The sequence below is a fragment of the Hippocampus guttulatus genome, chromosome 18, assembly GCF_054856545.1.
Source record: "Hippocampus guttulatus isolate MCC_2025c chromosome 18, RoL_Hgut_1.0, whole genome shotgun sequence".
Taxonomy (NCBI): Eukaryota; Metazoa; Chordata; class Actinopteri; order Syngnathiformes; family Syngnathidae; genus Hippocampus; species Hippocampus guttulatus.
The window spans coordinates 2,332,398-2,353,366 of NC_141278.1; the positions used below are offsets into that span (position 1 = coordinate 2,332,398).

Genomic DNA, 20,969 nt, shown 5'->3' on the forward strand with positions numbered 1-20,969 from the left:
ACATGAAATCATCTGCTGTTATTTTGAAATTCATCATGACTAACGCATCAGATCCACACCCACTTTACCAGAAACCTGAAGACTACCATTATTGTTCCAGGGATTCAGAGTGGGAAAACGAGCCCGTGGTGCCGGATTTCTCCCGGTAATGCCATCCTTGCGTCGCATGAGGAGCGGAATTAGGACCCAGAAGCAGAAGTTGAAAAGTCGTTCGGAAAATACATAGTAACTACAGAGAGCAGGGCTGGAGGCAGAAGACACGGGGAGAGAGCCGACACGCCGACTGCGAGAACGCAACACAAACATCAAGGCACAAAACAGTCCTAACACCTTCTTGCCTCTCTTATGAGAAATAAACAGGAGTGTAAAGCTGTATGGACGTTATCTGGCGATGTGGTTTATTTTGTTGGATGACAAAAGCCACCACCTCCCTGATCCTCCCCTTCCCGCCAGTTACCTGTTCTACCTGATTCTTATCCCTTTATGCCACTGTCACCCACAACGATTCACACATCATTTCTGTGGCAGGTAAGCGCATGGTTTTCAATAACTAATTATACGCCTCAAAAGATTTCACATTTGTTGTAAACGCACTGAATGATCAATGGAACACAGTTTGGTATGACTGCATATAAAAGAAAAGTCTCATCTGTTCTGTAAAATCTTTTTGTCCTCACTTGAGAGTAAAAATAGATATATATATTCGGGGTGAGAAATGTCCAAACGAAGGTAAGGCAGAGAGAAGGACACAAAAAACCTTGGCCAAACCGTGGAGAGTTTAAATTTATGACACGTTGCAAGATGATCCAATATTTAATAATCATGTTCGATCCGGCAAAAGCTGAATGTAAGGAAACAAAGAATGTGATTATCCTGATGAGTGAGGACCAGAAGCAGGCAAAGGAAAAGCATAACCCCTTGGGACCCAAGAACTTTCATAATAAAATGCAACAACCCCAAAGGAGCAAAGAGCATAAAGACATCCAATTGTAAAAAGAATTACCAGAATAATAGTCTGCGCTTCACAAAAACAGCCTCAGCAGTAATATCGTGGCCATATATCATCATCAAAATAAGAGTATTCTGAAATAAAAGATTGTATCATTGGAATAGACAGACTTGAATGAGTCTATCTACGACCACATTGTCACAGTCCCGACAATGATCAATTTCTATTGCGGCAACGGCCCGTCTCAATGCGTGTGCAGTTTGGGTCGGACTCCCCAGAGGAGGGGCTGATAGGCATACCTTGTCTTTCAAAATGCTTCAAGTCAAGCGGCTCCAGGTTTCAATGGCCGGCTTGTTTTTCTTTGTGCCCATTTAAGCCCCAGCTGCACACCTCCAAGAACAGGTTTGTAGCAGAGACCTGATGTCGTCGAATCCAAATTTCAACCTTAGCTTTTTCAAAACGTATTTGACATGCGGTTTTCGTCCAGACAGCATTAGCATTTACTGTATAGCCAACTTTACCTATAAAGGCTGGTTCTGGCAAATGTCACCCTTAACATGGCAAGACCCTCTGAGATCTAGACAGGGATTAGTCATGGGCCTAAGATGGAGCCCTGAGGAGCACAGTTACCCATTTTGAGCAATTTTGGTGCGAGTGCATCAAACTAAACCCATTCTCACCTTACAGATAAATGTTTTTTAAATGAATGTGTGAAAATGTCAATGCGTCATGGATGCTCTTTGTCCGAGTGTGACACCGTGGAATATTCTGTCTCAAGTCATCATGCTTCCGCTTATTGTGTCCCGTAGGCCCACGGGATGTTGTGCACAGCGGGAAAAAACAGGGTCCTGCTCATGGTCTTGTGTTTGACTGCTGCCGGTTTGTTCTGTAAATCCAAATGGAATCTGCCCAACTTGTATTCTCAGGAGTTGCGTGAATGCAACTGCCCGAAATGTTTGACTGATGAGGAGAATGACTTTAAAACGCAAATGGACGCATCACCAAAGCCGTTTTTGTCCATACCAAGCCCAACATCGGAGAATGATTTCAACTGGTGGAAGGTAGTTGAAGATTTCATTCCGGTGTTTTTGTCTCCTATCATATTTCAGTAATGTCAGTCTCACATTGACTGGGTAGATCCGAGGAGTCTGGTTCATATGAGCGGATATTGAAAAATTGAAATTGTGTTACTTGGACCGACACAAAAACTGACCTTCAGACGTTATAGCGCAAGAGTTTTAGTTTTGTATCTTCATGTCACTTTTTCTCATTTGTTTATGTTGTATCTCTATTTTTCAGAAATTGCAGCTGGAACAGCGCCCCTTCAGATTTTTCAATGAAACTATCGACAAACTCTTCGCAATCTTTCCAAGCAGCCCACCACTTGAGCAGCAATCGCCTGACCGCTGCAGGACTTGTGCGGTGGTGGGCAATTCCGGTAACCTCAAGGGATCGCACTACGGACCTCTGATTGATCAACATAACATCGTAATCAGGTAACTGCAAGACCCTTGTTTGTGTACAGTGGTGCAAGATTGAGTTTAGTGAATGTGGAAAAAAAAATTGGCACTTGACAAGAAAATTTTTGTTGTTGTTGTTGTTGTGTCTATTTATTCCTTAATATTTTTGGGGATTAATAGCATTTCCAGTCTCGCGTGGGGAAGGTTCATTTGAAAGTCAAGTTATTTGAGTGATAAGGGTGCTCACCAGTGGCGGGCCGTGCATTTCAACCTTAGGCCTTCAGTGACGTCACATACAGTACATTAACACAATATAGGCTCGTCAAGCAGCACTTAATTTCAGGAGCATTTAAAATCATCAAGTATGCATTCACAATTAAGAGCAGGAAACTAAATTTACAGATATTGTCAAAAATAAAAAGATTTAAAAAAATACTAAATAAAATGGCACCCAAATTACGCTGTGTGATCTTAAACAAGTCTGTCCAATAAATTGCGCAATGGCACAGTTTCATATAAGACACCAACCACACAATAACAAAACAAACTATTCTTTGAAAATAAAGTTAACAGATCATTTGCATTTTGAGAATAGGCTATACAACAGCAAACAACTGAAAATGTTGAGCAGCTGAGATTGAACGAACTTTAGTGCACGAAGCTGACTACAATGCGCCATTATAAATTGCAGGTGAGCTGATTTATTTGATACATTTTTGTATCTTAATTTATCTATAATTTTATTTGGTTACCATTAATACTAACGAAATAAAATAAGAAGAAATGTAAAATAAAATTCATTTACTCACCAATGTAGTGCCTGTTCACTAAGCTGCAGATCTACGCGAGTGTCCCCAAACGTTTTTAAACGCACCGTAGCTTGTAAGTGCCCAGCCGTGCTCTGATGTTTCCTTGCTGCCTTGGTAAAACAACTTCAATTGGTAAATCCAGTGGAAGGTCCGTCTTGAAAATTGTGTGGAAAGTAGTCCTGCAACCAGATCAACGTCTTCTCCTTCGGCCATTTTGGGTCAAAATGCAGCAACAGCTCTCTCTAGCAGGCGCTAATCCAATCACCCAACGCGCACGTCCAGTGTCGACGTAAACCATAGGTGTCAAACTCAGGTCCTGGAGGGCTGCTGTCCTGCATGATTTCCAAGTCTCAACACACCTGATTCAAATATTCAGATCATCATCAAGCTTTTTGAATCAGGTGTGTTGCAACAGGGAGACTTGGAAAACATGCAGGACACCGGCCCTCCAGGACCTGAGTTTGACACCTATGACGTAAGCCCTTCTAGCTGGCCCTGGTACGCAGACTCGTGATCTGATTGGCTATTGCAACCTGACTGTGCACGTTCATTTACAGCGCACAGGAGCCTACTCTGTTTAATCTGATGGCCCCGAGCAAGTTTAATTTACCTGGTAACACAGGCGATCTGAAATATGATTGGTTAAAAACTCTACCAAAATAAATAAGTTATTTATCGACTAAGTGGAAATAATATGATGTAAAGAATACAGAGAATAATTTTGTTTACATATTTATGAAAATAAAATAACATAAATTAAATTTATGTTATTCTCAGAATGTTTAGGCCAGCAGAGAAGGCCATGCTGGCCCTGACGGAACGCCACTGGTGCTCACTCAGTGGTGCCGCTGACGTTTTCACGACTTCCCTGCTTGACAATTGTGATTCCTGTAGAATGAACCACGGACACACAAAGGGCTACGAGTCAGACGTCGGCACCAAGACAACTCATCACGTCATGTATCCCGAGAGCGCCATCCATTTGGACAACAGCACTCACCTCGTGTTCTTTCCCTTCAAGATAAATGACTTGCTTTGGTTGCTCAAGAACTTTGCGCCTCGGTACGTGTTGCCATCGAAACCCAATACTCATTGCCACTCGCCGGAGTTTGGGCAGTCAAGTGAGCAATAAATTGCACCGCAAAAAAAAATAATAAAAGGCTGTTAAAAAAAATATATATATATATATATATATATATATATATATATACACACTGTATATATTGATCGCTTATGTCTAAACATAGTGTTTGTAATAGAAAAGTTAGGAGTGGGGTGTCCAAGCCCGGTCACCGAGATCCACATGGGTGCAGCCTACAATGCTGCGCACACATGCCGGTTGTTTTTTTCCTTCTTTTATTCTGATAAATGATACATACATACTGCTGCATTTAACTTCAACAGAGAAAACGGTCAGGAGAACACAAAGCGGATTGCCAACAAGAACTTGGTGAGTCTGACCTGGGGCTGTGCACTTAATCGAAATTTAATTACGATTATCACACTCAAAAAAAACGATATTATGTATACTGTATATGTAAATAGTGAGCATACTTGAGTTCAAAATTTGCGCTCAAGAGATTGATTGAAATTGTTGATTTTAATGTTCTAACAGGGCGGCCCGGTAGTCCAGTGGTTAGCACGTCGACTTCACAGTGCAGAGGTACCGGGTTCAATTCGAGCGCCGGCCTCCCTGTGTGGACTTTGCATGTTCTCCCCGGGCCTGCGTGGGTTTTCTCCGGGTACTCCGGTTTCCTCCCACATTCCAAAAACATGCGTGGCAGGCTGATTGAACGCTCTAAATTGTCCCTAGGTGTGAGTGGGCGTGCATGGTTGTTTGTCTCTGTGTGCCCTGCGATTGGCTGGCAACCAATTCGGGGTGTCCCCCGCCTACTGCCTACTGCCCGAAGACAGCTGGGATAGGCTCCAGCTCCCCCTGCGATCCTAGTGAGGATAAAGCGGTTCGGAAGATGAATGAATGAAATGTTCTAACAGTTTTATGGCAATTTATAAGTGTATAGCAAGTAAACTCCAATGCACTATATTCGTTTATGCAAGGAAACCATACCTGTACTTGAAGTCACACATTGGTACTTAAAAAAAAAAATCTTACAAATATTTTTAGGTTCAAAAGCAACTTATGCAACTATAGGATTTCAAAGAATTTGATTTGTCTTCTTTGTTTCAATATTTTCTGCTTTTGTACCACATAATAAATGATCAATGGAATAATGGTGATTTCAGTTATGCGATTCATATTTTAATCACACAAATTATTATCATCGAGCAGCACGAGTCTGACCTGAAGATAATCACATAGACCAACTTTATTTGTTTTCTTGTGATACCGTTCTCCTTCGTTTCAGTTTATGAGTCTGACTTGCGACAGGTGATGATCATCAACCCGGGATTCATGAAATATGCTCATGAAATGTGGCTGAAAAAGCAAGGCCGCTACCCATCCACTGGCTTCATGACCGTGGTGCTCAGCTTGCAAATATGCGACGAGGTAGGGACCTCCAGTTTATCAGGTTAACAAATGTAATGGAAAATGACGAAGAAAAAAAAACGTTTGTGTGAAACTATGTTGGGGTGGGGATCAGGAATTTATGAAGAAACGTTGACAAAAAAGTGTACTTGAATTCAAAGGTACTTCACGTTAATATCACATTACTGTATAATATAAAAGTCCTTAAGGGTGAAATGCAAGTGAGTGCTTCAGCATACCACTAGAGGGAGCCACATCCCATGTCTGGCTTGTTCCACCAATGGCAGTTAGGTTAGGAGCAGTAGTGTGTGTACATATATGTATATATACATATATATACAGTATATATATTATATATATATATGTATATATACACGGTATATTGTAATCTTAAAAACGAAAAAGTACTTAAAGTTACCACTAGAGAGAGCCACATCCCATGCCTGGCTTGTTGCGGTTAGTTAGCAGGGGTTTTTATATACTGTATATATCCAGGTACAGTACAGTATTGTATATACACCCACACACACGTGTGTGTGCGGGTGAATATGTGGGTTCGATTTTCAAGAACCAAAACAAAAATAGGCATTCCTTTGATTTTAAAATTGTGTTTTTTTCCCCCCACCAGGTGAGTATTTTTGGGTTTGGTGCTGACAGAGATGGAAATTGGAGCCATTACTTCGAGATCCTGAGGAACAAAAAACTGAGAACTGGACCCCATCCTGGCGTGCGGGAGTATGAGGTCATTCAGGAGTTGAATCAGAAGCAGATCATTCGTTTTCTTCAAGGACTCTAACGTGCGCTGGAATCTTACTCAATTGGATTCTGCAATTGGGGTTCAATTTTTGATTGTTCAGCAAATACTTCTTTAGAAATCATTAGAAATACGAACCAAAGGTGATTTATATATTTATTGCATAAGATATTTCTCCATTGAAAAGATTGAATACATGTATTTGTACTTATTTTATTTTTGTATGCCTTTATTTTTTTTCTTCTTCTTTCTACCCCCAATTTTGCTGCTGTAGACTGTAAATTTCCCCAGTGTGGGACAAATAAAGGATATCTTATCTTATCTTCATTGCAATACCAGTTTTCTTGTGGGGATTTACACTCAAAATAAACATGTCCTTTGATAGCACAAATTTAGTAAGTACATTTTATTCAAGTGTCATTTAACTGCAGCCAGGACTACCAAAGTGTCGAACGCGTGGTTAAAACAGAGCATCACAAACACCCCGTGAATACAAGTGAACGATGTCTTTCTGGAATGCCCGCCGAGGCAAATGTTTGTGAACTTCTTTTGAAAAAAAAGAAGAGGCAGCTCTCGCCTCAAATGGAAACGTAGTCAAATTAACTGTTTACATACACACAGACAATCCAAGCGGTGAAGTGTCTTTGCCAGTAAGAATAACATTTAAAAAAAACAGGCATGTGGATTCGGTCCAACACACGCATCTTTTATTAACCCTCTTCATCACTCCAGACTACTAAAACAGTCGTACATGCATATAAAGGAGGACAATTTGTAAAGGGAGTGTAAAAAGCAGGTCTTGATGCCTCGTTTTACCATGAGCGTTCATAATAAGCGTAGCGCTGCCGCCTAGCGGTCATCGTTGGCAAGTGTAACTTACGACAACTGCTGTTCTCTAATGAGGAGCTGAACGGCAACATTCACTGCAGGCGTTTGATCCTTGAATCGACTGACAAAATGTCTTGGTTCTATTAGACCTGGTGTTTAAACAGTCGTCCTCATACTGTTCACATTTTGACATCATGAGATCAACACGACGCCTAACAGTGCTACCTTGTCATTGTGACGCTTCCAACAGGATGTTCTCAGACGGAAATGGCCACTGAGCTTAGAGGCCATTGAGTTTAGAGTGTCACAGAGGTCATCAGCAGGTTGCAACAGAGATCCCGAGAGACTGAAAGAGTCACAGAAAGATATAGGCGTGGACGTCCTTTGGCCACATCCCATGCTGATGACTGAACAATGCCCTGAGAAACCGGATGATGAATGCCACTCAACTCCAGGCACGTTTCAGAGGCCACATCAGACCGTTCGAAACCGTGTACATCAGCGCGGTCTGCCTGCCAGACGGCCCCCAAGGGGACCTGACCACACCACGGGGCACAGTCGTCAATGTCACGCATCGTGGGGCAGGGAGCATTTACGCTGAACGAGAGACCGGTGGGCCTCAGTGCTGTATTAGTTTTCCGACAAAAGAAAATCAGTGAACACAAATATGACAGAAAAGACCATTTATTTAATCCCCCATAGAGACAACAATGACATTCACAGTGGTGTGACACGAGCCTTTAAGGAGGTGTTACTTGCTCTTGGTGGTTCTTGTGGTCTTAGTTCCAAGCCAGCTCACGTAAACAACCTTCTCTCAGCCACTTTTGCAGTGGATTCTAGCTGAGTGTAGGATGTTTACATGAATTGAGCCCGGATTTGACAGGCAAAGTCGTCTTCGTTCGTGGAGGAGGAGGCTGGAAGTAGCTGGAGACGGCAAACATCAGACTGAAAGCTCAGTTGGAAAGACAGCTTCCAGTCGGGGATGTTTACAGCCCCTCCACTACCTGGTGCACCTCAAAAAAAGTCCTACCTTTACAAGAGAAATATTCTGAACTTGGTAAGTAAAGTCATAATGTTACGAGAATAAATAATTTACAAGTTGTGATGCACAAAAAAAAGTTACATGGGGGGGGGGCACTCAAAGTTACATTAGTCCTATAACAACAGAGTCAGAATGTTACAAGAATAAATACAATTTACCAAAAAAAAGTGGCAATGTGGAAAAAAAAAATATATAAAGTTAATAAGCCCGGTGTAATTACGGGGAACGGTTGTAACATTACAAGTGTGTATATATATATATATATATATATATATATATATATATATATATATGAAAGCTTGTGATCCTTATAAAATTTACCAACATTAATGTTAATGACGATTTGACTTTTTTTTTAAATAACGAGTTAGTGTGACGTCACGGGCGTCGTTGCAAGCGCTTGCCTGTCACCTTGGCAGCTGCGACTGCGTGACCTTTGCGTGTTTACGTACATGAAAACAAATTTATTGCACGCCATAAGGCAAATATTTTGCGACGTAAGAGGAAAGTATCGTGCTGTGATGTCACCAAATGGACACAGCTGGGTAACACTTGTTCAAAGGCCAAAAAGCGAGTGTCAAAGGCAGACCCAAAACAGCCCAAAAAGATCACTTCAACGCACACCCAGTCGCCGTTTAAAGGCGTCATTGCGTGGGAAGACTCCCCTTGCAGCGGGCGAACAGTCGAAAGTAACTTTATTGCCCCATAAGACCGGTAAAAGCTCCAAAATCAAACTGTTAGCTTGTGCTAGGCTAAATAGCAAGCTTCAGCTAGCTTCTCCGTGACCCCAACATTCTGTTGTCCGACGTCTCCTTACCGGGCTGAGTAAGAAGCCTCACTCCGCAGAGTCGAAGTCCATCCGAGACTGGTGTTATTTTTAAAAGTCATTCGGGATACGTCACGTACTTCAGGGCAACCTGTTGTTTAAACCCCCCCCCCCCACACACACCACACACACACACACACACACTACAGTCTTCCATTCCCTTGCCTTTATTTTGACCTTATAGTTACTCGACACCAACATTGACGTCATTGTCATGGCAACATAGTCCCTCCCACCACCGCGATGTTTGGATTAGAGAAATAAAAGAATAAAACCACTACAAATACAAACTTTTACATTTGTTTGCAAAGACGTGTTGTTAATAAATATTGGGTCATATCGTAAAGAAATGTTTAAAAATTAAATTGTCATGAATAAAATGTAAAAAGAAAATGTAAAAATCTAAACAGGAAGTTATGCTAGTTAACACACAAAGATGTAACGGAGTTTGCATGTCCTCCCCTGTGCCTGTGTGGCTTTTCTCCGGGTACTCCCATTTCCTCCCACGTCCCAAAGGCATACAGTTGTCCTTGGATATGATTGGGCATTTCAAACTTTATTCGTAAGGACGAACATTCCAGCATAGCAAGATCAAAACACGTTTCGTTCAACGCAAGACTTGATTTCATTCAATATGAATTGAGAGGATTTGATGACCTCATCAGTTCGCCCTTCAGCTTTTCGACAAGCCATCACACGTCGGTGTGCTTTTGGGCCACGAAGCCCAGGTCTGCTTCCGGTTCCTGGGTGACGACCGAGGAGGAGGATCCGGATGTCGCGGCCACACGGAAAAGGCGAAGGAGGTCATGGAAGCGAAGGCTCACCTGGAAAAGAAGCGGAGGTACGTCGTGACCCCGCCCCGCACGGCCGCTACGCCTCTAGCCTCTCACCTGCCGGGCGCTCTTGGTTCCCAACTGGGCGGAGATTCGTCTGAATGTCCTCCGATGAGCGCCTCGCTGCTGACAGGCCGTCAGGATGAGACGGTCGGCTTCTCTGAGACGAGATGCGGACATGAAGACATGGAAAGTGTGCCGGGATGTGTCGGCGGGACGGGGCCCTCACCGTGTCCACAAAACTGTTTTTTCTCCATTTACACCCGTCGAGACGTTTTGAGCGGAAACGGCCGGCGGCGGCGCTTTCTTTTGGGCGCGCGCATCACTTCCTGTTTTTCCGGGCTCACCTGCCCCTGGAGGGCACGCCTGGGATTCCCGTTGTAGGCGGAGCTCAGCTTCCTGAGAGAAGTGTGCCGCATGAAAACCACCACCAGCTTGGGCTTTAGCCGTTCCTGAAAGTTTTTGGTCTGAAGCAGGGGCTGCTTCATTTAAAAGCCTTCGTGGCCTCACCCCGTACTTTGTACCTCGGGCAGATGACAGGAAGTTCCAACATCTTCTGTCATCCTGGCCGCGTTCACTCCAGAGCTCCTCGATGATTCCACCAAACCAGGAAGGTCCACCTCCGCTTCTTTGATTCCCCGCACGCCTGCCGCCAAGCGGGCGGGGCAGTCAGGAGAAGGAGGATTTGGGGATGCGGGGCCAGGAGAAGTTGAGGAACGGGGCGGGGGGACACGCTCGGCCTGCCGGACAAAGCCCACGCGGCGCAAGTGCAGATTGGACGGGAGGCGGGGCGGGTAGCGCGCGCAGGCGCGGCCGAGTGCAGTCTTGTCGCCGGAGGAGTGGCGTGGCGAGGCGGGGCTAACGGCCTTGGAGATCACGGGGAGACTTCTCTAGAGGGGGCGGGACAATATTGACCGACGATATCGACGTGTGCGTGCGTGAGTGCAAATTTTCAGCTGCCTCACCACCAGCCACAGAGGCAAGAGGCGCACATCTCTCTCTGCTGGGGGACGCCGTTCCGATGCAGCAACACGGGCACACGCCGGCAGCATGCGAGGAACAACACGCCTGTACCGGAATGCCTTCACACACACGCGTGCGCGCGCTTTACTTTCAAGCAGAGGTCGCGTTGGCATTTGTGCGCGCGTTACCTTGACAACATTGTCGGGGGCTCCTGGTCTGCAGCACTGCAGGATCCTGCGTCTCACCTGAGCGACACTTTTACCCAGCAACAATTGGCACAGCAGCCGGGTGGGGTCGCGTGAGCCCTCCAAATTGCGCAGGCCCATGACAAGCAGGCTGTGCGCGCACACGCACACACACACACACACACACACACATACACACATGCGCACTCATGTATAAATTCATCAAATGTCTGTCTGCAAAGTTCTGATGTGTTTGGTGCCCTGTGTGTGTGTGTGTGTGTGCGCGCGCTTACCAGTCTTCTGCTGCAGTGAATGCCGCCGTCCTGCGAGGGCAATAGAGAGCCGGATCCAAGCTGACACACGGCAGAAGTTGCGGGTAGAGAAAGACGGGACGTGTGGCAAAGATCCACGCCAGCTCAGCGGGCATCACTGGAAAACTCCGCACTGGTAACACACACACTTGTCACAAATAGCGCGCACAACGTAAAAGGCCACCAACGGGATAAAGTGACTGACTTTGTCCACGTGAGTCCGGCGTGTGTTTGAGGTGCACATAGGCTGGGGGGCGCTCCCGCAATTCGTCCAGCAGCTTGAGGGCCCCTTGCAGGTTGGAGGCCCTGAAGGCGCTGCCACGCGCCGCCGCCGCCGCCATCGGCCGGGCTCGTTGGCACGACAACATCAGCTCGCCTCGCTGCGCCAGCAGGTCTAGCTCAAACTGACACACGGGACACGCGGCGCCGTCACACGGGACACGCGGCGACCGGGGGAGTCGGCAAGCAGCCGACGACGACGCCATTGGCAGCCGTCCGTCATTTGTGACTGCGCGATCGCACGCTGGAGATTTTGAGCTCTGTCTTCCACCAGCGCTCCAAAATGGCCGCCCGCGCTTGCTCCTTACCAGGAAGTGTCGCGTCGTTTCGGCCTCGCTGCGAAGTTCTTCCACGGGTGATGTGAGAAGGTGGACCTGAAGCAACAGCTGCACATGCTGGACACGCACGCACGCACGCAAACACACGCATCCATTAATTGTTTTTCTAATCACTTCTATTGATGGAATGAAATGTGCAATGCGCATTTGACGACTTGGAGTCTCCATCCTCACCACTGACTGACTATCCGCGGCTTTAAGTGTGTTTGGCTTTCATTTCAAAGGTGGGGCCTGGCCCGGTGAGTGACTTAGGCGCCAGCGGTGGTCCGAGGGGAGCGGCCGGCGAGCGCTTGTTGTCACTTTGGCCGAGTCAGGTATGAATGGTGTCATGGGAATTTGACATCTAACAGCGCTAAATGGAAGTCACCGTTCGTACGATTGAATGCTGAGCAGTTATTTTGCGGATAATCAAATTTGCACTCGGCTCTACTCTGTGTAGCTGCTCAAAATGCTGATTGCGCTGACCTTCACTACCTCCCAACAAGATGAAATGAGAGCGCGAGAGGCGGAGGGGGGGAAGGCTCCCTTGACAGATCTGTGAACCGTGTCCCTTCATGTTTTTTTTTCTTTTTTACATAAATCTCATCATTTTTTATAAATACTTTCCTTGTCTTGCTTTCCCCGGACAAGACAACGATCTTTTTGGAATGGCCTTTGTTTTTGGGAGCGTTTGCGTGTCGCAAAGTGATTGCGATCGTAACAAGCGGCGGACCAGCTTGGGCACGGGATGTGCGTGCGCGCGTACCTGCTGTATTTGCTGCGTGAGCGTGCTCCGGTGGCGTGCGTCCAGCCTTAGCGTGTGCACACTTGGCGCGTGTTGAGCGGTCCTCATGAAGGCCAGCTGCTGCTTGACAGTACGCCGCTCTCCCGCCACTCGCTCCTTCTCCACCTGCCCGCCGCACGCCGCCGCTCGGTTGAGCGCGTGACACGGCCGGGCGGCAGGGCGCTCGTCACAGTTGCTGGCGTCCTCCCGCGACTCCTCCTCTTCCTCTTCGTCATGGCCTTCATCATCCACTTCCTGGCCCCTCGGGTCCTCTTTCAGCTAACGCACACACATTGATGCCTTTGCTTTGTGCGGGTGTGAGCGTGCGTGCGTCTGCTTCTCACCGTTTCAAAGAGCTCCTCCATCAGTTCATTGACTTCCTTTTCTGTTGAGCAACAACATCATTGCACTGTGGTGCGCCAGTTTGTGTGTGTGTGTGTGTGTGTGTGCGCGTATACTGACTGGTGATGCGTACGGCCTTGTCGTCGCGGTAATCCTCCTGGTCCGGCTCATCGATGTCAGCCAGGAAGTTGTACTCTGGATCGTCTTCATCATCGCACTCCTCTGAACGCGCGCGCGCGCGCACACACGGCAAGTTGTTGACACACGCACGCGTTGACATGTTAGCAGCCACGTTGACTTCTGACCGTCGTTGTCCACGTCGGAGGTCATGAGCCCTCGCAACCAGTCGGTCCAGTTGCTGTCCTCGTTGGCGGAGCCGCAGTCGTACATGTCGGGTGTGATGTCGGGCGCTCGTAGCTCCGCCTCCAGGCGTCCGAGCGGCACGTCTCGAAGGGGACGCTTTGAGCGCGTGCGGTACGCCATCAGGCCGCCCTCGCCCGCGTCCTCCAGAGGCCGGTACGGCTCCATGCACACGGCCAGCTCGGCCTCCACGGCGTGCAGCTTCTCCAGGAAGCTGTCGGTGTGGGCGGAGGGAGGGGACAGCGGCAGCGGAGGCAGGGGCGGCGGCGGGGGCGGACCCATTGAGGACCCAGACTCCGCACTCGAGGTCTGAGGGCGACAGGAAGCGTGGCGTGCCGTGTTTCACATGTGCGCGTCGCCGTGCTTTTACCGTGCCGGCGCCGCGCCGGTTGACATGGGGTCGGCATCCTCTCGCAGGCGACGCCGCGCTCTCGAAGTCGCTCTCCTGCAACGTCTGCCGCAAAAGAGTGGCGTTAGCGACGTCGCCGACACCTCACCTCATCGGATGGAGGCCTCACATCTTCGGCCGTCTCGTCCTCGTCCTCATCGTCGGGACGATACTCCTCGTCAGAGGAGTCTTCCTCGGCGAGGGGGATGTCCACAAACTGATGACCCTGAACGCACAAATGGGGCGACCTTTCAGCGACCTCACGCACGCAACCGCAAAGGGCAACTTTGAGCTTTGACCTTGCCGATGTCTCCGCTCTTCTTGATGGGAGAGATGTTCCACGCTGGGATCGCCTGACGGGAAGTGAGCAGTGACAGCAATGACATCACAAGCCGAGCGGGTAGGCGGCCCCGACTTTTGCCCGTGCGGGCCAATTCTCACCACGCCTTTCTCCACAACTTCCTTCAGCTTGGAACGCGTCATCTTGGGCTCCTGCGGAAGCAAACGCCCAGAGGGTCACTCGGCTTCGTCCGCGGCCGAGCCGCCCCCACGACCCCGCGACTCACAAACGGCGGCACGGCCTCAGTCTGGTTGATGGCGGCTTTCATCATCGCCACCACGTGCTCGTTGGTGATCACTTCCTGCGGGGCAAAGGTCAGTGTTGGGGAAAAGGCTGGCGGGCACACATGCGCGTATGCACGCTCACACTCACGTGGATAATGTTGCGCACGTTGACGCTGGTCAGCTTGTGTTGCTTGGACTTGCTCTCCAGCAATTGGTCAAGCTGTCGATCGATGTCCAAGTCCCCCCTCGGCTGCTCTTCTTCTTCACCTTTGTCCTCCTCCTCCTCCTCTTCTTCTTCTTCCTCCGTCTGCCTTTTCCGCTTCCTCCTCAGCATTCTCCTCCCGCTGTCCTCGAGGTGCTCATCGTCTGACACAGGCAGAGCCGGTCAATCAGATGCCAGGATATCTCGCCTTGGTGACCGGCGCCTTACCCGTCGTGATGATGAGCTCGGCGTCCGCGTCGGCATCTTCACGTTCGGGGGAGTGCGGCTGCGAGGCAAGGTCACACGCTTCCGCTTTCGCGCGGTCGTAGGCGGACTTCATCGTGGATTAACGATGACCGCTGGGTTGGTGTGCGCAAGAACACTCATTCAACATTCGCGGCTTCAAATCGCAACAAAGCAAAAATGCTCTTTTTCGTTGTCATGTTCATTGGTGTCAATGCATTACAACGTTGGCGAGGTGTTCTATTTCCACATTTAGCCAGAATCTAGGATAAGACGTACATGGAGTTTTCAGAGCGACGTGCAGAATGGACTATAAGCGTCCGTTTCTTCTCAATCGGCTCGCGGCTAGCTTCTTTGAGCATCAAGCGTCTGGCGTGAATTTGGAACGGAAGCTGACAGCCCAAGAGAGTCCCGACGCGCGCGGAGCCTCCGTTCAAGTGACCAAAACAAACCCTATCCTCAGAAAGGCATCTCCGACGTTCCCCCGACTTCTTCGCTTCGGTCGCGTCAAGCAGCCGCCGTTTGCCTTCTTCCTCTTGGCTGTGTTTTTATCTTATTTTCTCCCGTCTGTCAATGACTGCCCCCTGGTGGAATTCTGACATGTGACATTTCTTCGTCCACTCCTGCTGTTTTTGTTTTGTTGAGCGACCTCCAACTGGGTCCCAAAGCGGCTCCTAAAGCCGCAGCGACCCGGCTACCTGCAGACCCGGTTGTCGGCCGTTGACTGGGAACTGTTCGTAGCCCGAAGGCACTCCGAACACCGCTCGGAAGTCGTTCCTGAGTTGGGCCACTGCTGCTGTCGCTCTTCTTCTTCTTCTTCTTCTTCTTCTTCTTCTTCTTCTTCTTCTTCTTCTCCTCGCAAGCGACGTTTACGTGCATTGCGTCACCTACCGCACGAGAGTGTCTCCCCACCGTCACAACGTACATATCAACCAAGCCCACCAACAATCGTCCGATTACGCCGCGCCGCTTCATCGTTCTCTTGGTCGTCCACTTCCTGAAGAAGCGTTCAATAAAATAAAATACTCCTAGGAAATAGGAGTGAATCATGAAAGCATTCACTAGTTGCATGCACCACACGTGACGTTTGTATACCATCAAAACAGAATATTGATCAATTAAAGTCGGGCCAAGGTTTCGCCATTTGCCAGGACTTCAAAATAAAAGTACCAGAAGGGGATTTGAATGATCACGGAAGTTGCTCTACAGTCCCCTAATGACGTTATACTGTCTGTTCTTATTGCTCATTAGCCTTTTGTCTGACAGAGATTTGTTTATTTTCCTGCAGTATAACAAGTGTTTGCGTCATTTTTATTATTACCTTCATTTAATGCTTAGCTTTTATGCTGAACGTTGTTTCCGGAATCACAAATTAATGTTGAAGCCTTGATGCTCATCTAGCGCGCCGGTCCGAAATTTCCTCGAATTCGATGTCGGCCATGGCAGCCGGCCTTCACCTTCTCGTCGCCGTGCCGTTTTTGCTCGCCTCCCTTTTTCCGCCCTCGCTGTCGTCGCGCAGTGACGTGCTGGTGCTCGGGGACGCAGACTTCGACTACTTGGCAACTGAGCACGACACCATGCTGGTCAAATTCTACGCGCCCTGGTAACGCGTGCGCCGCCCGCAAACAGGGGCGTGATAATCGCTCGCGTCACTGACAAGTGCCGCTTCTGCCGCTGCTATGTTCGGATTGTCCTTCCATCTTCCCATTTTCAACCTCCGTCCTATCATGCTGACTCCTCTCCTGCCTCACTACCACCTTTCGGTCCTTCCTTCCGCTCTCCCTCCTTTCGTCCTGTATTCCTACCAGTGTCGGATGCTGGTCTGTCAAGGAGGGGAAGCTCAGTTTCGGCCTACATCATAAAAGGTGTCCGTTTATTTATTTAGACGTGAATTCTACTCTCCGTTCCTTTTCAAAAAAAAACGAAAAGGATGCCTTCACCATAAGATCAGTGATTGGCTCATTTCGCTGTCAATCAAAAAGAAATTCAGCCTCAGACAGATCATTCAATCATGATGCAGAAAAGCTGAGGGTCAGGGCCAGCCCATACACGCCCGCTGTCCGTAGACTCCCAGAGACGCTGAGCGTCCGATGGGTGGGACAAAACCAGCATTTATCCAATGACTCATCTCGTTTCAATGCATTGGGACAACAGGCTCTGAACTCTCGAGACGCCCAGCGTCCGCGCTGTAGACACTCAGCATCCACACAGTTTAAAGCACAGTGAAGCTGCGGGAATGAATGAGAAGAGAGTCGCGTCGTGACCAGTAATAAGCTGATTCGGAACAAAAGTTGAGCGCGTTGTAGCGCATATTTAGTCAATGACATGTCCACACAATTGTACGTACACATATATATTTGATCACTTACTTTTTGACATTTTAGGGGAAGCTGAGCTTCCCTTGCAGTCTGAGAACAATTGCCTCTGATTCCTACCCACCTTCCTCAACTCCTTGCTCGTTTGTGTCCTCCTTTTATACGTTACTACCTTCCTTCCAAGTAACAAGGCGTACGCAGGAATAGTTTACCATGGCGTCATTGTCGACGTTTTATGTTATGCGTCCTGTTGTGTTGTTGTTACTTGATGTGAAATATTCTGCAAAGCTCCATCTGAATAGAGATGCATGAAGGATGTGTTGGATTCCTTCCTTCCTTCCTTCAGGTGTGGCCACTGTAAGAAGTTAGCGCCGGAGTTTGAGGAAGCTGCCGGCAAACTGAAGGGAAGCGTGCAGCTAGCAAAGGTACCGTCGTCTGTGGGCGCGCGTGTGTTTGCCGTTGTCTGACGCGACTGTGCGTGCGCATGCGTGCATCAGGTGGACTGCACAGCTGAGCTGGACACGTGCAGTCGCTTTGGCGTGTCCGGATACCCGACGCTGAAGATCTTCAGGAACGGGAGGGATTCGGCCTCCTACGACGGTCCTCGCTCTGCAGGTAAGAGCGCTTGTAAATGCGCGCGACGTCAGCGCGGCCAAAATGAGACGCCGGCTGATGTTGTTTTGGGCGCCAGAGGGGATCTTTGAGTTCATGACGAAGCAGACGGGTCCGGACTCTGCGATGTTGCTGACCGAAGAAGAACTGCAGAGCTTCGTCCAGCACCACGACGCTTCGGTCGTGGGTACGACAAAGCCGTCCGTCATGACAAAGCCCCCCTCCACCACCACCACCACCACACACACACTTTTTGATACATGCTCGTGTCGTGTCAGGTGTGTTTTCAGGTGAGGAAAGTACTGGTCTGGCTGACTTTGTGAAAGCAGCGGGACTGTTGAGAGATCAGTTCCGATTCGCTCACACCACACGAACGAAGCTGGCTGCCCCCTACGGACTCCAAACAGAGTCAGTCTTATGCTTTGTACTCTTAACTCTGCAACGCTGACGTTGGGTCAGAAGTCGGGCTACAGGGTGTGTGTGTGTGCGTGTGTGCGTGTGCGTGTGCGTGCGTGTGTGTGTGTGTTCCAGAGGCGTCCTGTTGTTCCGGCCTCCACGACTGGCCAATCAGTTTGAAGACAGCGTCGTTGTTTTGCGAGATTTCATGTCCATCCCATCTCTGAGACGCTTCATCCGAGACCACATGTGAGCGTGTGGAGGGTTGGGCGATTGTCAGAGAAAACAAAAAAGGAAAAATGAGGATTTTTTTGTTTTCAATAATTAATTAACTCGCCGGTGACACAACCTATTCTCGCCCCCAGTCATTCTTAAAGCAAACAGTATCAAACAATTCTTCGCGGATGGGGAATACCTTGCTTCTCCCTGGTTCACGTTCCCCCGTGTCACTGCTGACTATTTTTTCCCCCTCTCATATGAAATGAAGGACGCTTGACTTGGGTTCTCCGCTTTGCCAATCATAACGGACACGTTTTTGCATAAGTGAGCAATAGAAAGTAGACAAATCTGTTTTCCAACATTCGGAGTAAAAGAAAAACAAAGCAAAACAAAAAAAAAATACCCAATTGAGGGACAAATACAGTACCTGAAAAATACTGTTTTCATTTCATGACATTCCAACCACTGGTGTTGAGCGTGTGTTTCCTGTGCATTTGTTACATGTGTGTGTAGATTTGGACTTTGTCCCCACATGACCTTGGAGAACAAAGATCGCCTGAGAGCTCGTGACCTCTTGACTGCCTTTTACAACCTGGACTACAAACGCAACGCCGGGGGCTCCAACTACTGGAGGAACAGGTGACACGCACTTACGCACATAGCGGACTGCTGTCAGGACAAGCCCCGCCCATCTGCTCGTCTTGTTGCCAGAGTGATGAAGGTGGTGTCCAAGTACGCGGGGCGGGGCCTCTTCTTCTCTGTGGCCAACCAGAGGGACTTCCGGGCCGAGCTGGAGGACCAATTTGGCGTGGGCGCATCCGACGGCGCAGACGTTCCCCTGGTGACCATTCGCACCAAAGCGGGTCACAAGTACACCATGAGGGAGGAGTTCACGTCGGTAACACGCTGGCATGCATATGGGGGTGGAGGGGGGGGGGGGGGTCACGTGATGTGATGAGGTGCGTTTCTTCCAGGAGAGATGGTGCCTCGCTGGAGAGGTTTCTGGACCAATACTTTGCTGGGCAACTCAAGCGTTACATCAAGTCCGAGCCGATACCGGACGGAAATGCCGGCGCCATTCAGGTGAGTGACGCGAGCAGTGGGTTGTGACGAGCGGCGGCAGGAAGTAACCTCATGAGGGTGGCCATTACGCCACACGCAGGTGGTGGTGGCCGAGTCGTTCGACGCCATCGTTAACCAGCCCGACAAAGACGTCCTGATCCAGTTCTACTCGCCATCATGTCCGCGCTGCAAGAAGCTGGAACCGGTTTACACTGCACTGGCAGAGACGGTAGGTACCCTTACCTAAAGCATCATCATCATCACTTTCTGCCCTTTTCTACTTCATGCTAGCCACTCAAGCACACGCAGTGAAGCCCCGCAACAGCTTTAAGCTATTTGTTCTGCTCACTTGAAGTTGACGATCCAGCTGAGCCAGAAAACAAAAGAGAATCAAACGCTGTCGAGTTAATCAGTAAAACAAACCCTGAAATGAAAGTCTGTTGGCATGATTGCTAAAACACAATGACTAAGGTTAAAACTGTGACTCTAAACCTTGGAACCAGCGCTCCCTTGCCACACATGGAACGGCGCAGCATCACGTTCTCGTGGCATATTGTTGAGCTTTGATTGTGCCTCCTCGTCAGCTGTCTGCAGACGCAAACGTGGTCATCGCCAAAATGAACGCCGTAGACAACGATGTGCCGACTGGCTATGATATCCAAGGGTGAGGTCGCGTGATTGGTGCACCATGCGGGTGTTAATGCGCACCTGACTGACACTTTGGCTTCTCAGCTACCCGAGCATCTACTTGGCGCCTGCTGGCAAGAAGGCCGACCCCATCCGATACCAGGTGAGGCAGGCGGCTTTGATTTTGGTCCCCTCCCAGCCGTAGCAAGCTCACGCGTGACCTCCATCTGTCATCTGCGGCAGGGCGGGCGAGAGCTCCGAGACTTCCTGCGCTTCCTGCGACGGCAGGCTGACCAACACCACGTCAAACAGGAACTCTGACGGCTGTCGGCTAACTCCCGTCACATACTTCCGAGTCAATTCATTGATTGGACTGGTTGCTTGCTTGAATGCTGATTGATTTCTCTATTTTGGAAATTCCCCCTACAATCATTAACTGTTTGGTCAACTTATTTGTAAATGTTTGGAAGGGCTTTATTTCAATACATGCACTGATTGATTGCTCTGTTAATCTGTATTTATTTGTATGATTATCTGTGATTTTTTTTTATCCAGTTTGGCATTGTGGTCATTAAAAAAAAAAAACGATTCTAGACTCATGAAACATTTGATCACCAACTCTACAGGAGCGGATTGCTGCTGCACTCGAAAAAGTTGAGTATCACGTTGTCTGTATGTGTGTCATCTTTTGATGCACTTGGTTTTATTGTTGCTGTTATTTGGCTGATATAGAATAGCAGCATAGTTACCAAGTCAGTAACTCTTACTTATAAGATGGAGAAAGGATTACGCCGGTGACCTGAACCAGAAG

General features: G+C 48.5%; 3 protein-coding genes across 13 annotated transcripts; 2 read left to right on the forward strand and 1 right to left on the reverse strand.

Annotated features, from left to right (window-relative positions):
* The first annotated feature begins 126 nt into the window (after positions 1-126).
* Positions 127-6,781, forward strand: LOC147190531 (CMP-N-acetylneuraminate-beta-galactosamide-alpha-2,3-sialyltransferase 1-like). 6 transcript variants are annotated; one of them, XM_086136356.1, is made up of 8 exons: positions 127-528; positions 1,759-2,010; positions 2,249-2,445; positions 4,113-4,280; positions 4,623-4,668; positions 4,834-4,960; positions 5,585-5,727; positions 6,335-6,781. In XM_086136356.1, the coding sequence occupies exons 1-8, from the start codon at positions 484-486 to the stop codon at positions 6,500-6,502; spliced, it is 1,146 nt and encodes a 381-aa protein (XP_085992482.1). In that variant the 5' UTR covers positions 127-483; the 3' UTR covers positions 6,503-6,781. The 6 variants fall into 6 exon arrangements, 5 of the variants coding, with proteins under 5 accessions (XP_085992482.1, XP_085992485.1, XP_085992483.1 ...); XR_015103669.1 differs by having other exon boundaries at positions 128-528; positions 5,608-5,727; positions 6,335-6,483; XM_086136359.1 differs by having other exon boundaries at positions 128-528; positions 1,876-2,010.
* Positions 6,782-9,691: 2,910 nt separating this feature from the next.
* LOC147190532 (GON-4-like protein) lies at positions 9,692-16,267 on the reverse strand. 5 transcript variants are annotated; one of them, XM_086136679.1, is made up of 21 exons: positions 16,249-16,267; positions 14,913-15,043; positions 14,631-14,848; positions 14,485-14,559; positions 14,360-14,410; positions 14,218-14,271; positions 14,049-14,144; positions 13,901-13,984; positions 13,476-13,839; positions 13,291-13,392; positions 13,173-13,213; positions 12,811-13,107; positions 12,036-12,122; positions 11,654-11,852; positions 11,431-11,581; positions 11,141-11,288; positions 10,955-11,071; positions 10,514-10,879; positions 10,219-10,388; positions 10,047-10,149; positions 9,692-9,980 (listed from the first exon to the last, which is right to left on the reverse strand). In XM_086136679.1, the coding sequence occupies exons 2-21, from the start codon at positions 15,022-15,024 to the stop codon at positions 9,849-9,851; spliced, it is 2,967 nt and encodes a 988-aa protein (XP_085992805.1). In that variant the 5' UTR covers positions 15,025-15,043; positions 16,249-16,267; the 3' UTR covers positions 9,692-9,848. The 5 variants fall into 5 exon arrangements, 4 of the variants coding, with proteins under 4 accessions (XP_085992805.1, XP_085992804.1, XP_085992803.1 ...); XM_086136678.1 differs by lacking the exon at positions 16,249-16,267 and adding an exon at positions 15,207-15,883; XM_086136677.1 differs by lacking the exon at positions 16,249-16,267 and having other exon boundaries at positions 14,913-15,883.
* On the forward strand, positions 16,224-20,735 carry LOC147190533 (protein disulfide-isomerase A3-like). 2 transcript variants are annotated; one of them, XM_086136681.1, is made up of 13 exons: positions 16,236-16,530; positions 17,589-17,667; positions 17,740-17,857; positions 17,934-18,041; positions 18,133-18,262; positions 18,386-18,499; positions 18,983-19,108; positions 19,181-19,363; positions 19,444-19,552; positions 19,632-19,760; positions 20,116-20,195; positions 20,264-20,321; positions 20,402-20,735. In XM_086136681.1, exons 1-13 carry the CDS (start codon positions 16,358-16,360, stop codon positions 20,477-20,479), a joined length of 1,485 nt encoding a protein of 494 aa, XP_085992807.1. In that variant the 5' UTR covers positions 16,236-16,357; the 3' UTR covers positions 20,480-20,735. The 2 variants fall into 2 exon arrangements, with proteins under 2 accessions (XP_085992808.1, XP_085992807.1); XM_086136682.1 differs by lacking the exon at positions 18,386-18,499 and having other exon boundaries at positions 16,224-16,530.
* The last annotated feature ends 234 nt before the right edge of the window (positions 20,736-20,969 follow it).

What these genes read in the sequence shown, in the direction of transcription:
- LOC147190531 (XM_086136356.1), top strand. Translation starts at nt 484, where the DNA reads ATGCCACTGTCACCCACAACGATTCACACATCATTTCTGTGGCAG. An exon ending in ACACATCATTTCTGTGGCAG is followed by an intron (nt 529 to 1,758) that starts GTAAGCGCATGG and finishes TGTGTCCCGTAG; the next exon opens with GCCCACGGGATGTTGTGCAC. An exon ending in GGATTGCCAACAAGAACTTG is followed by an intron (nt 4,669 to 4,833) that starts GTGAGTCTGACC and finishes ATGTTCTAACAG; the next exon opens with GGCGGCCCGGTAGTCCAGTG.
- LOC147190533 (XM_086136681.1), top strand. Translation starts at nt 16,358, where the DNA reads ATGTCGGCCATGGCAGCCGGCCTTCACCTTCTCGTCGCCGTGCCGTTT. An exon ending in CGCTTCATCCGAGACCACAT is followed by an intron (nt 18,500 to 18,982) that starts GTGAGCGTGTGG and finishes ATGTGTGTGTAG; the next exon opens with ATTTGGACTTTGTCCCCACA. An exon ending in ACACTGCACTGGCAGAGACG is followed by an intron (nt 19,761 to 20,115) that starts GTAGGTACCCTT and finishes CCTCCTCGTCAG; the next exon opens with CTGTCTGCAGACGCAAACGT.
- LOC147190532 (XM_086136679.1), bottom strand. Translation starts at nt 15,024, where the DNA reads ATGAAGTCCGCCTACGACCGCGCGAAAGCGGAAGCGTGTGACCTTGCC. An exon ending in AGAGCGGAGACATCGGCAAG is followed by an intron (nt 14,145 to 14,217) that starts GTCAAAGCTCAA and finishes TTGTGCGTTCAG; the next exon opens with GGTCATCAGTTTGTGGACAT. An exon ending in ACCGGCGCGGCGCCGGCACG is followed by an intron (nt 13,840 to 13,900) that starts GTAAAAGCACGG and finishes TGTCGCCCTCAG; the next exon opens with ACCTCGAGTGCGGAGTCTGG.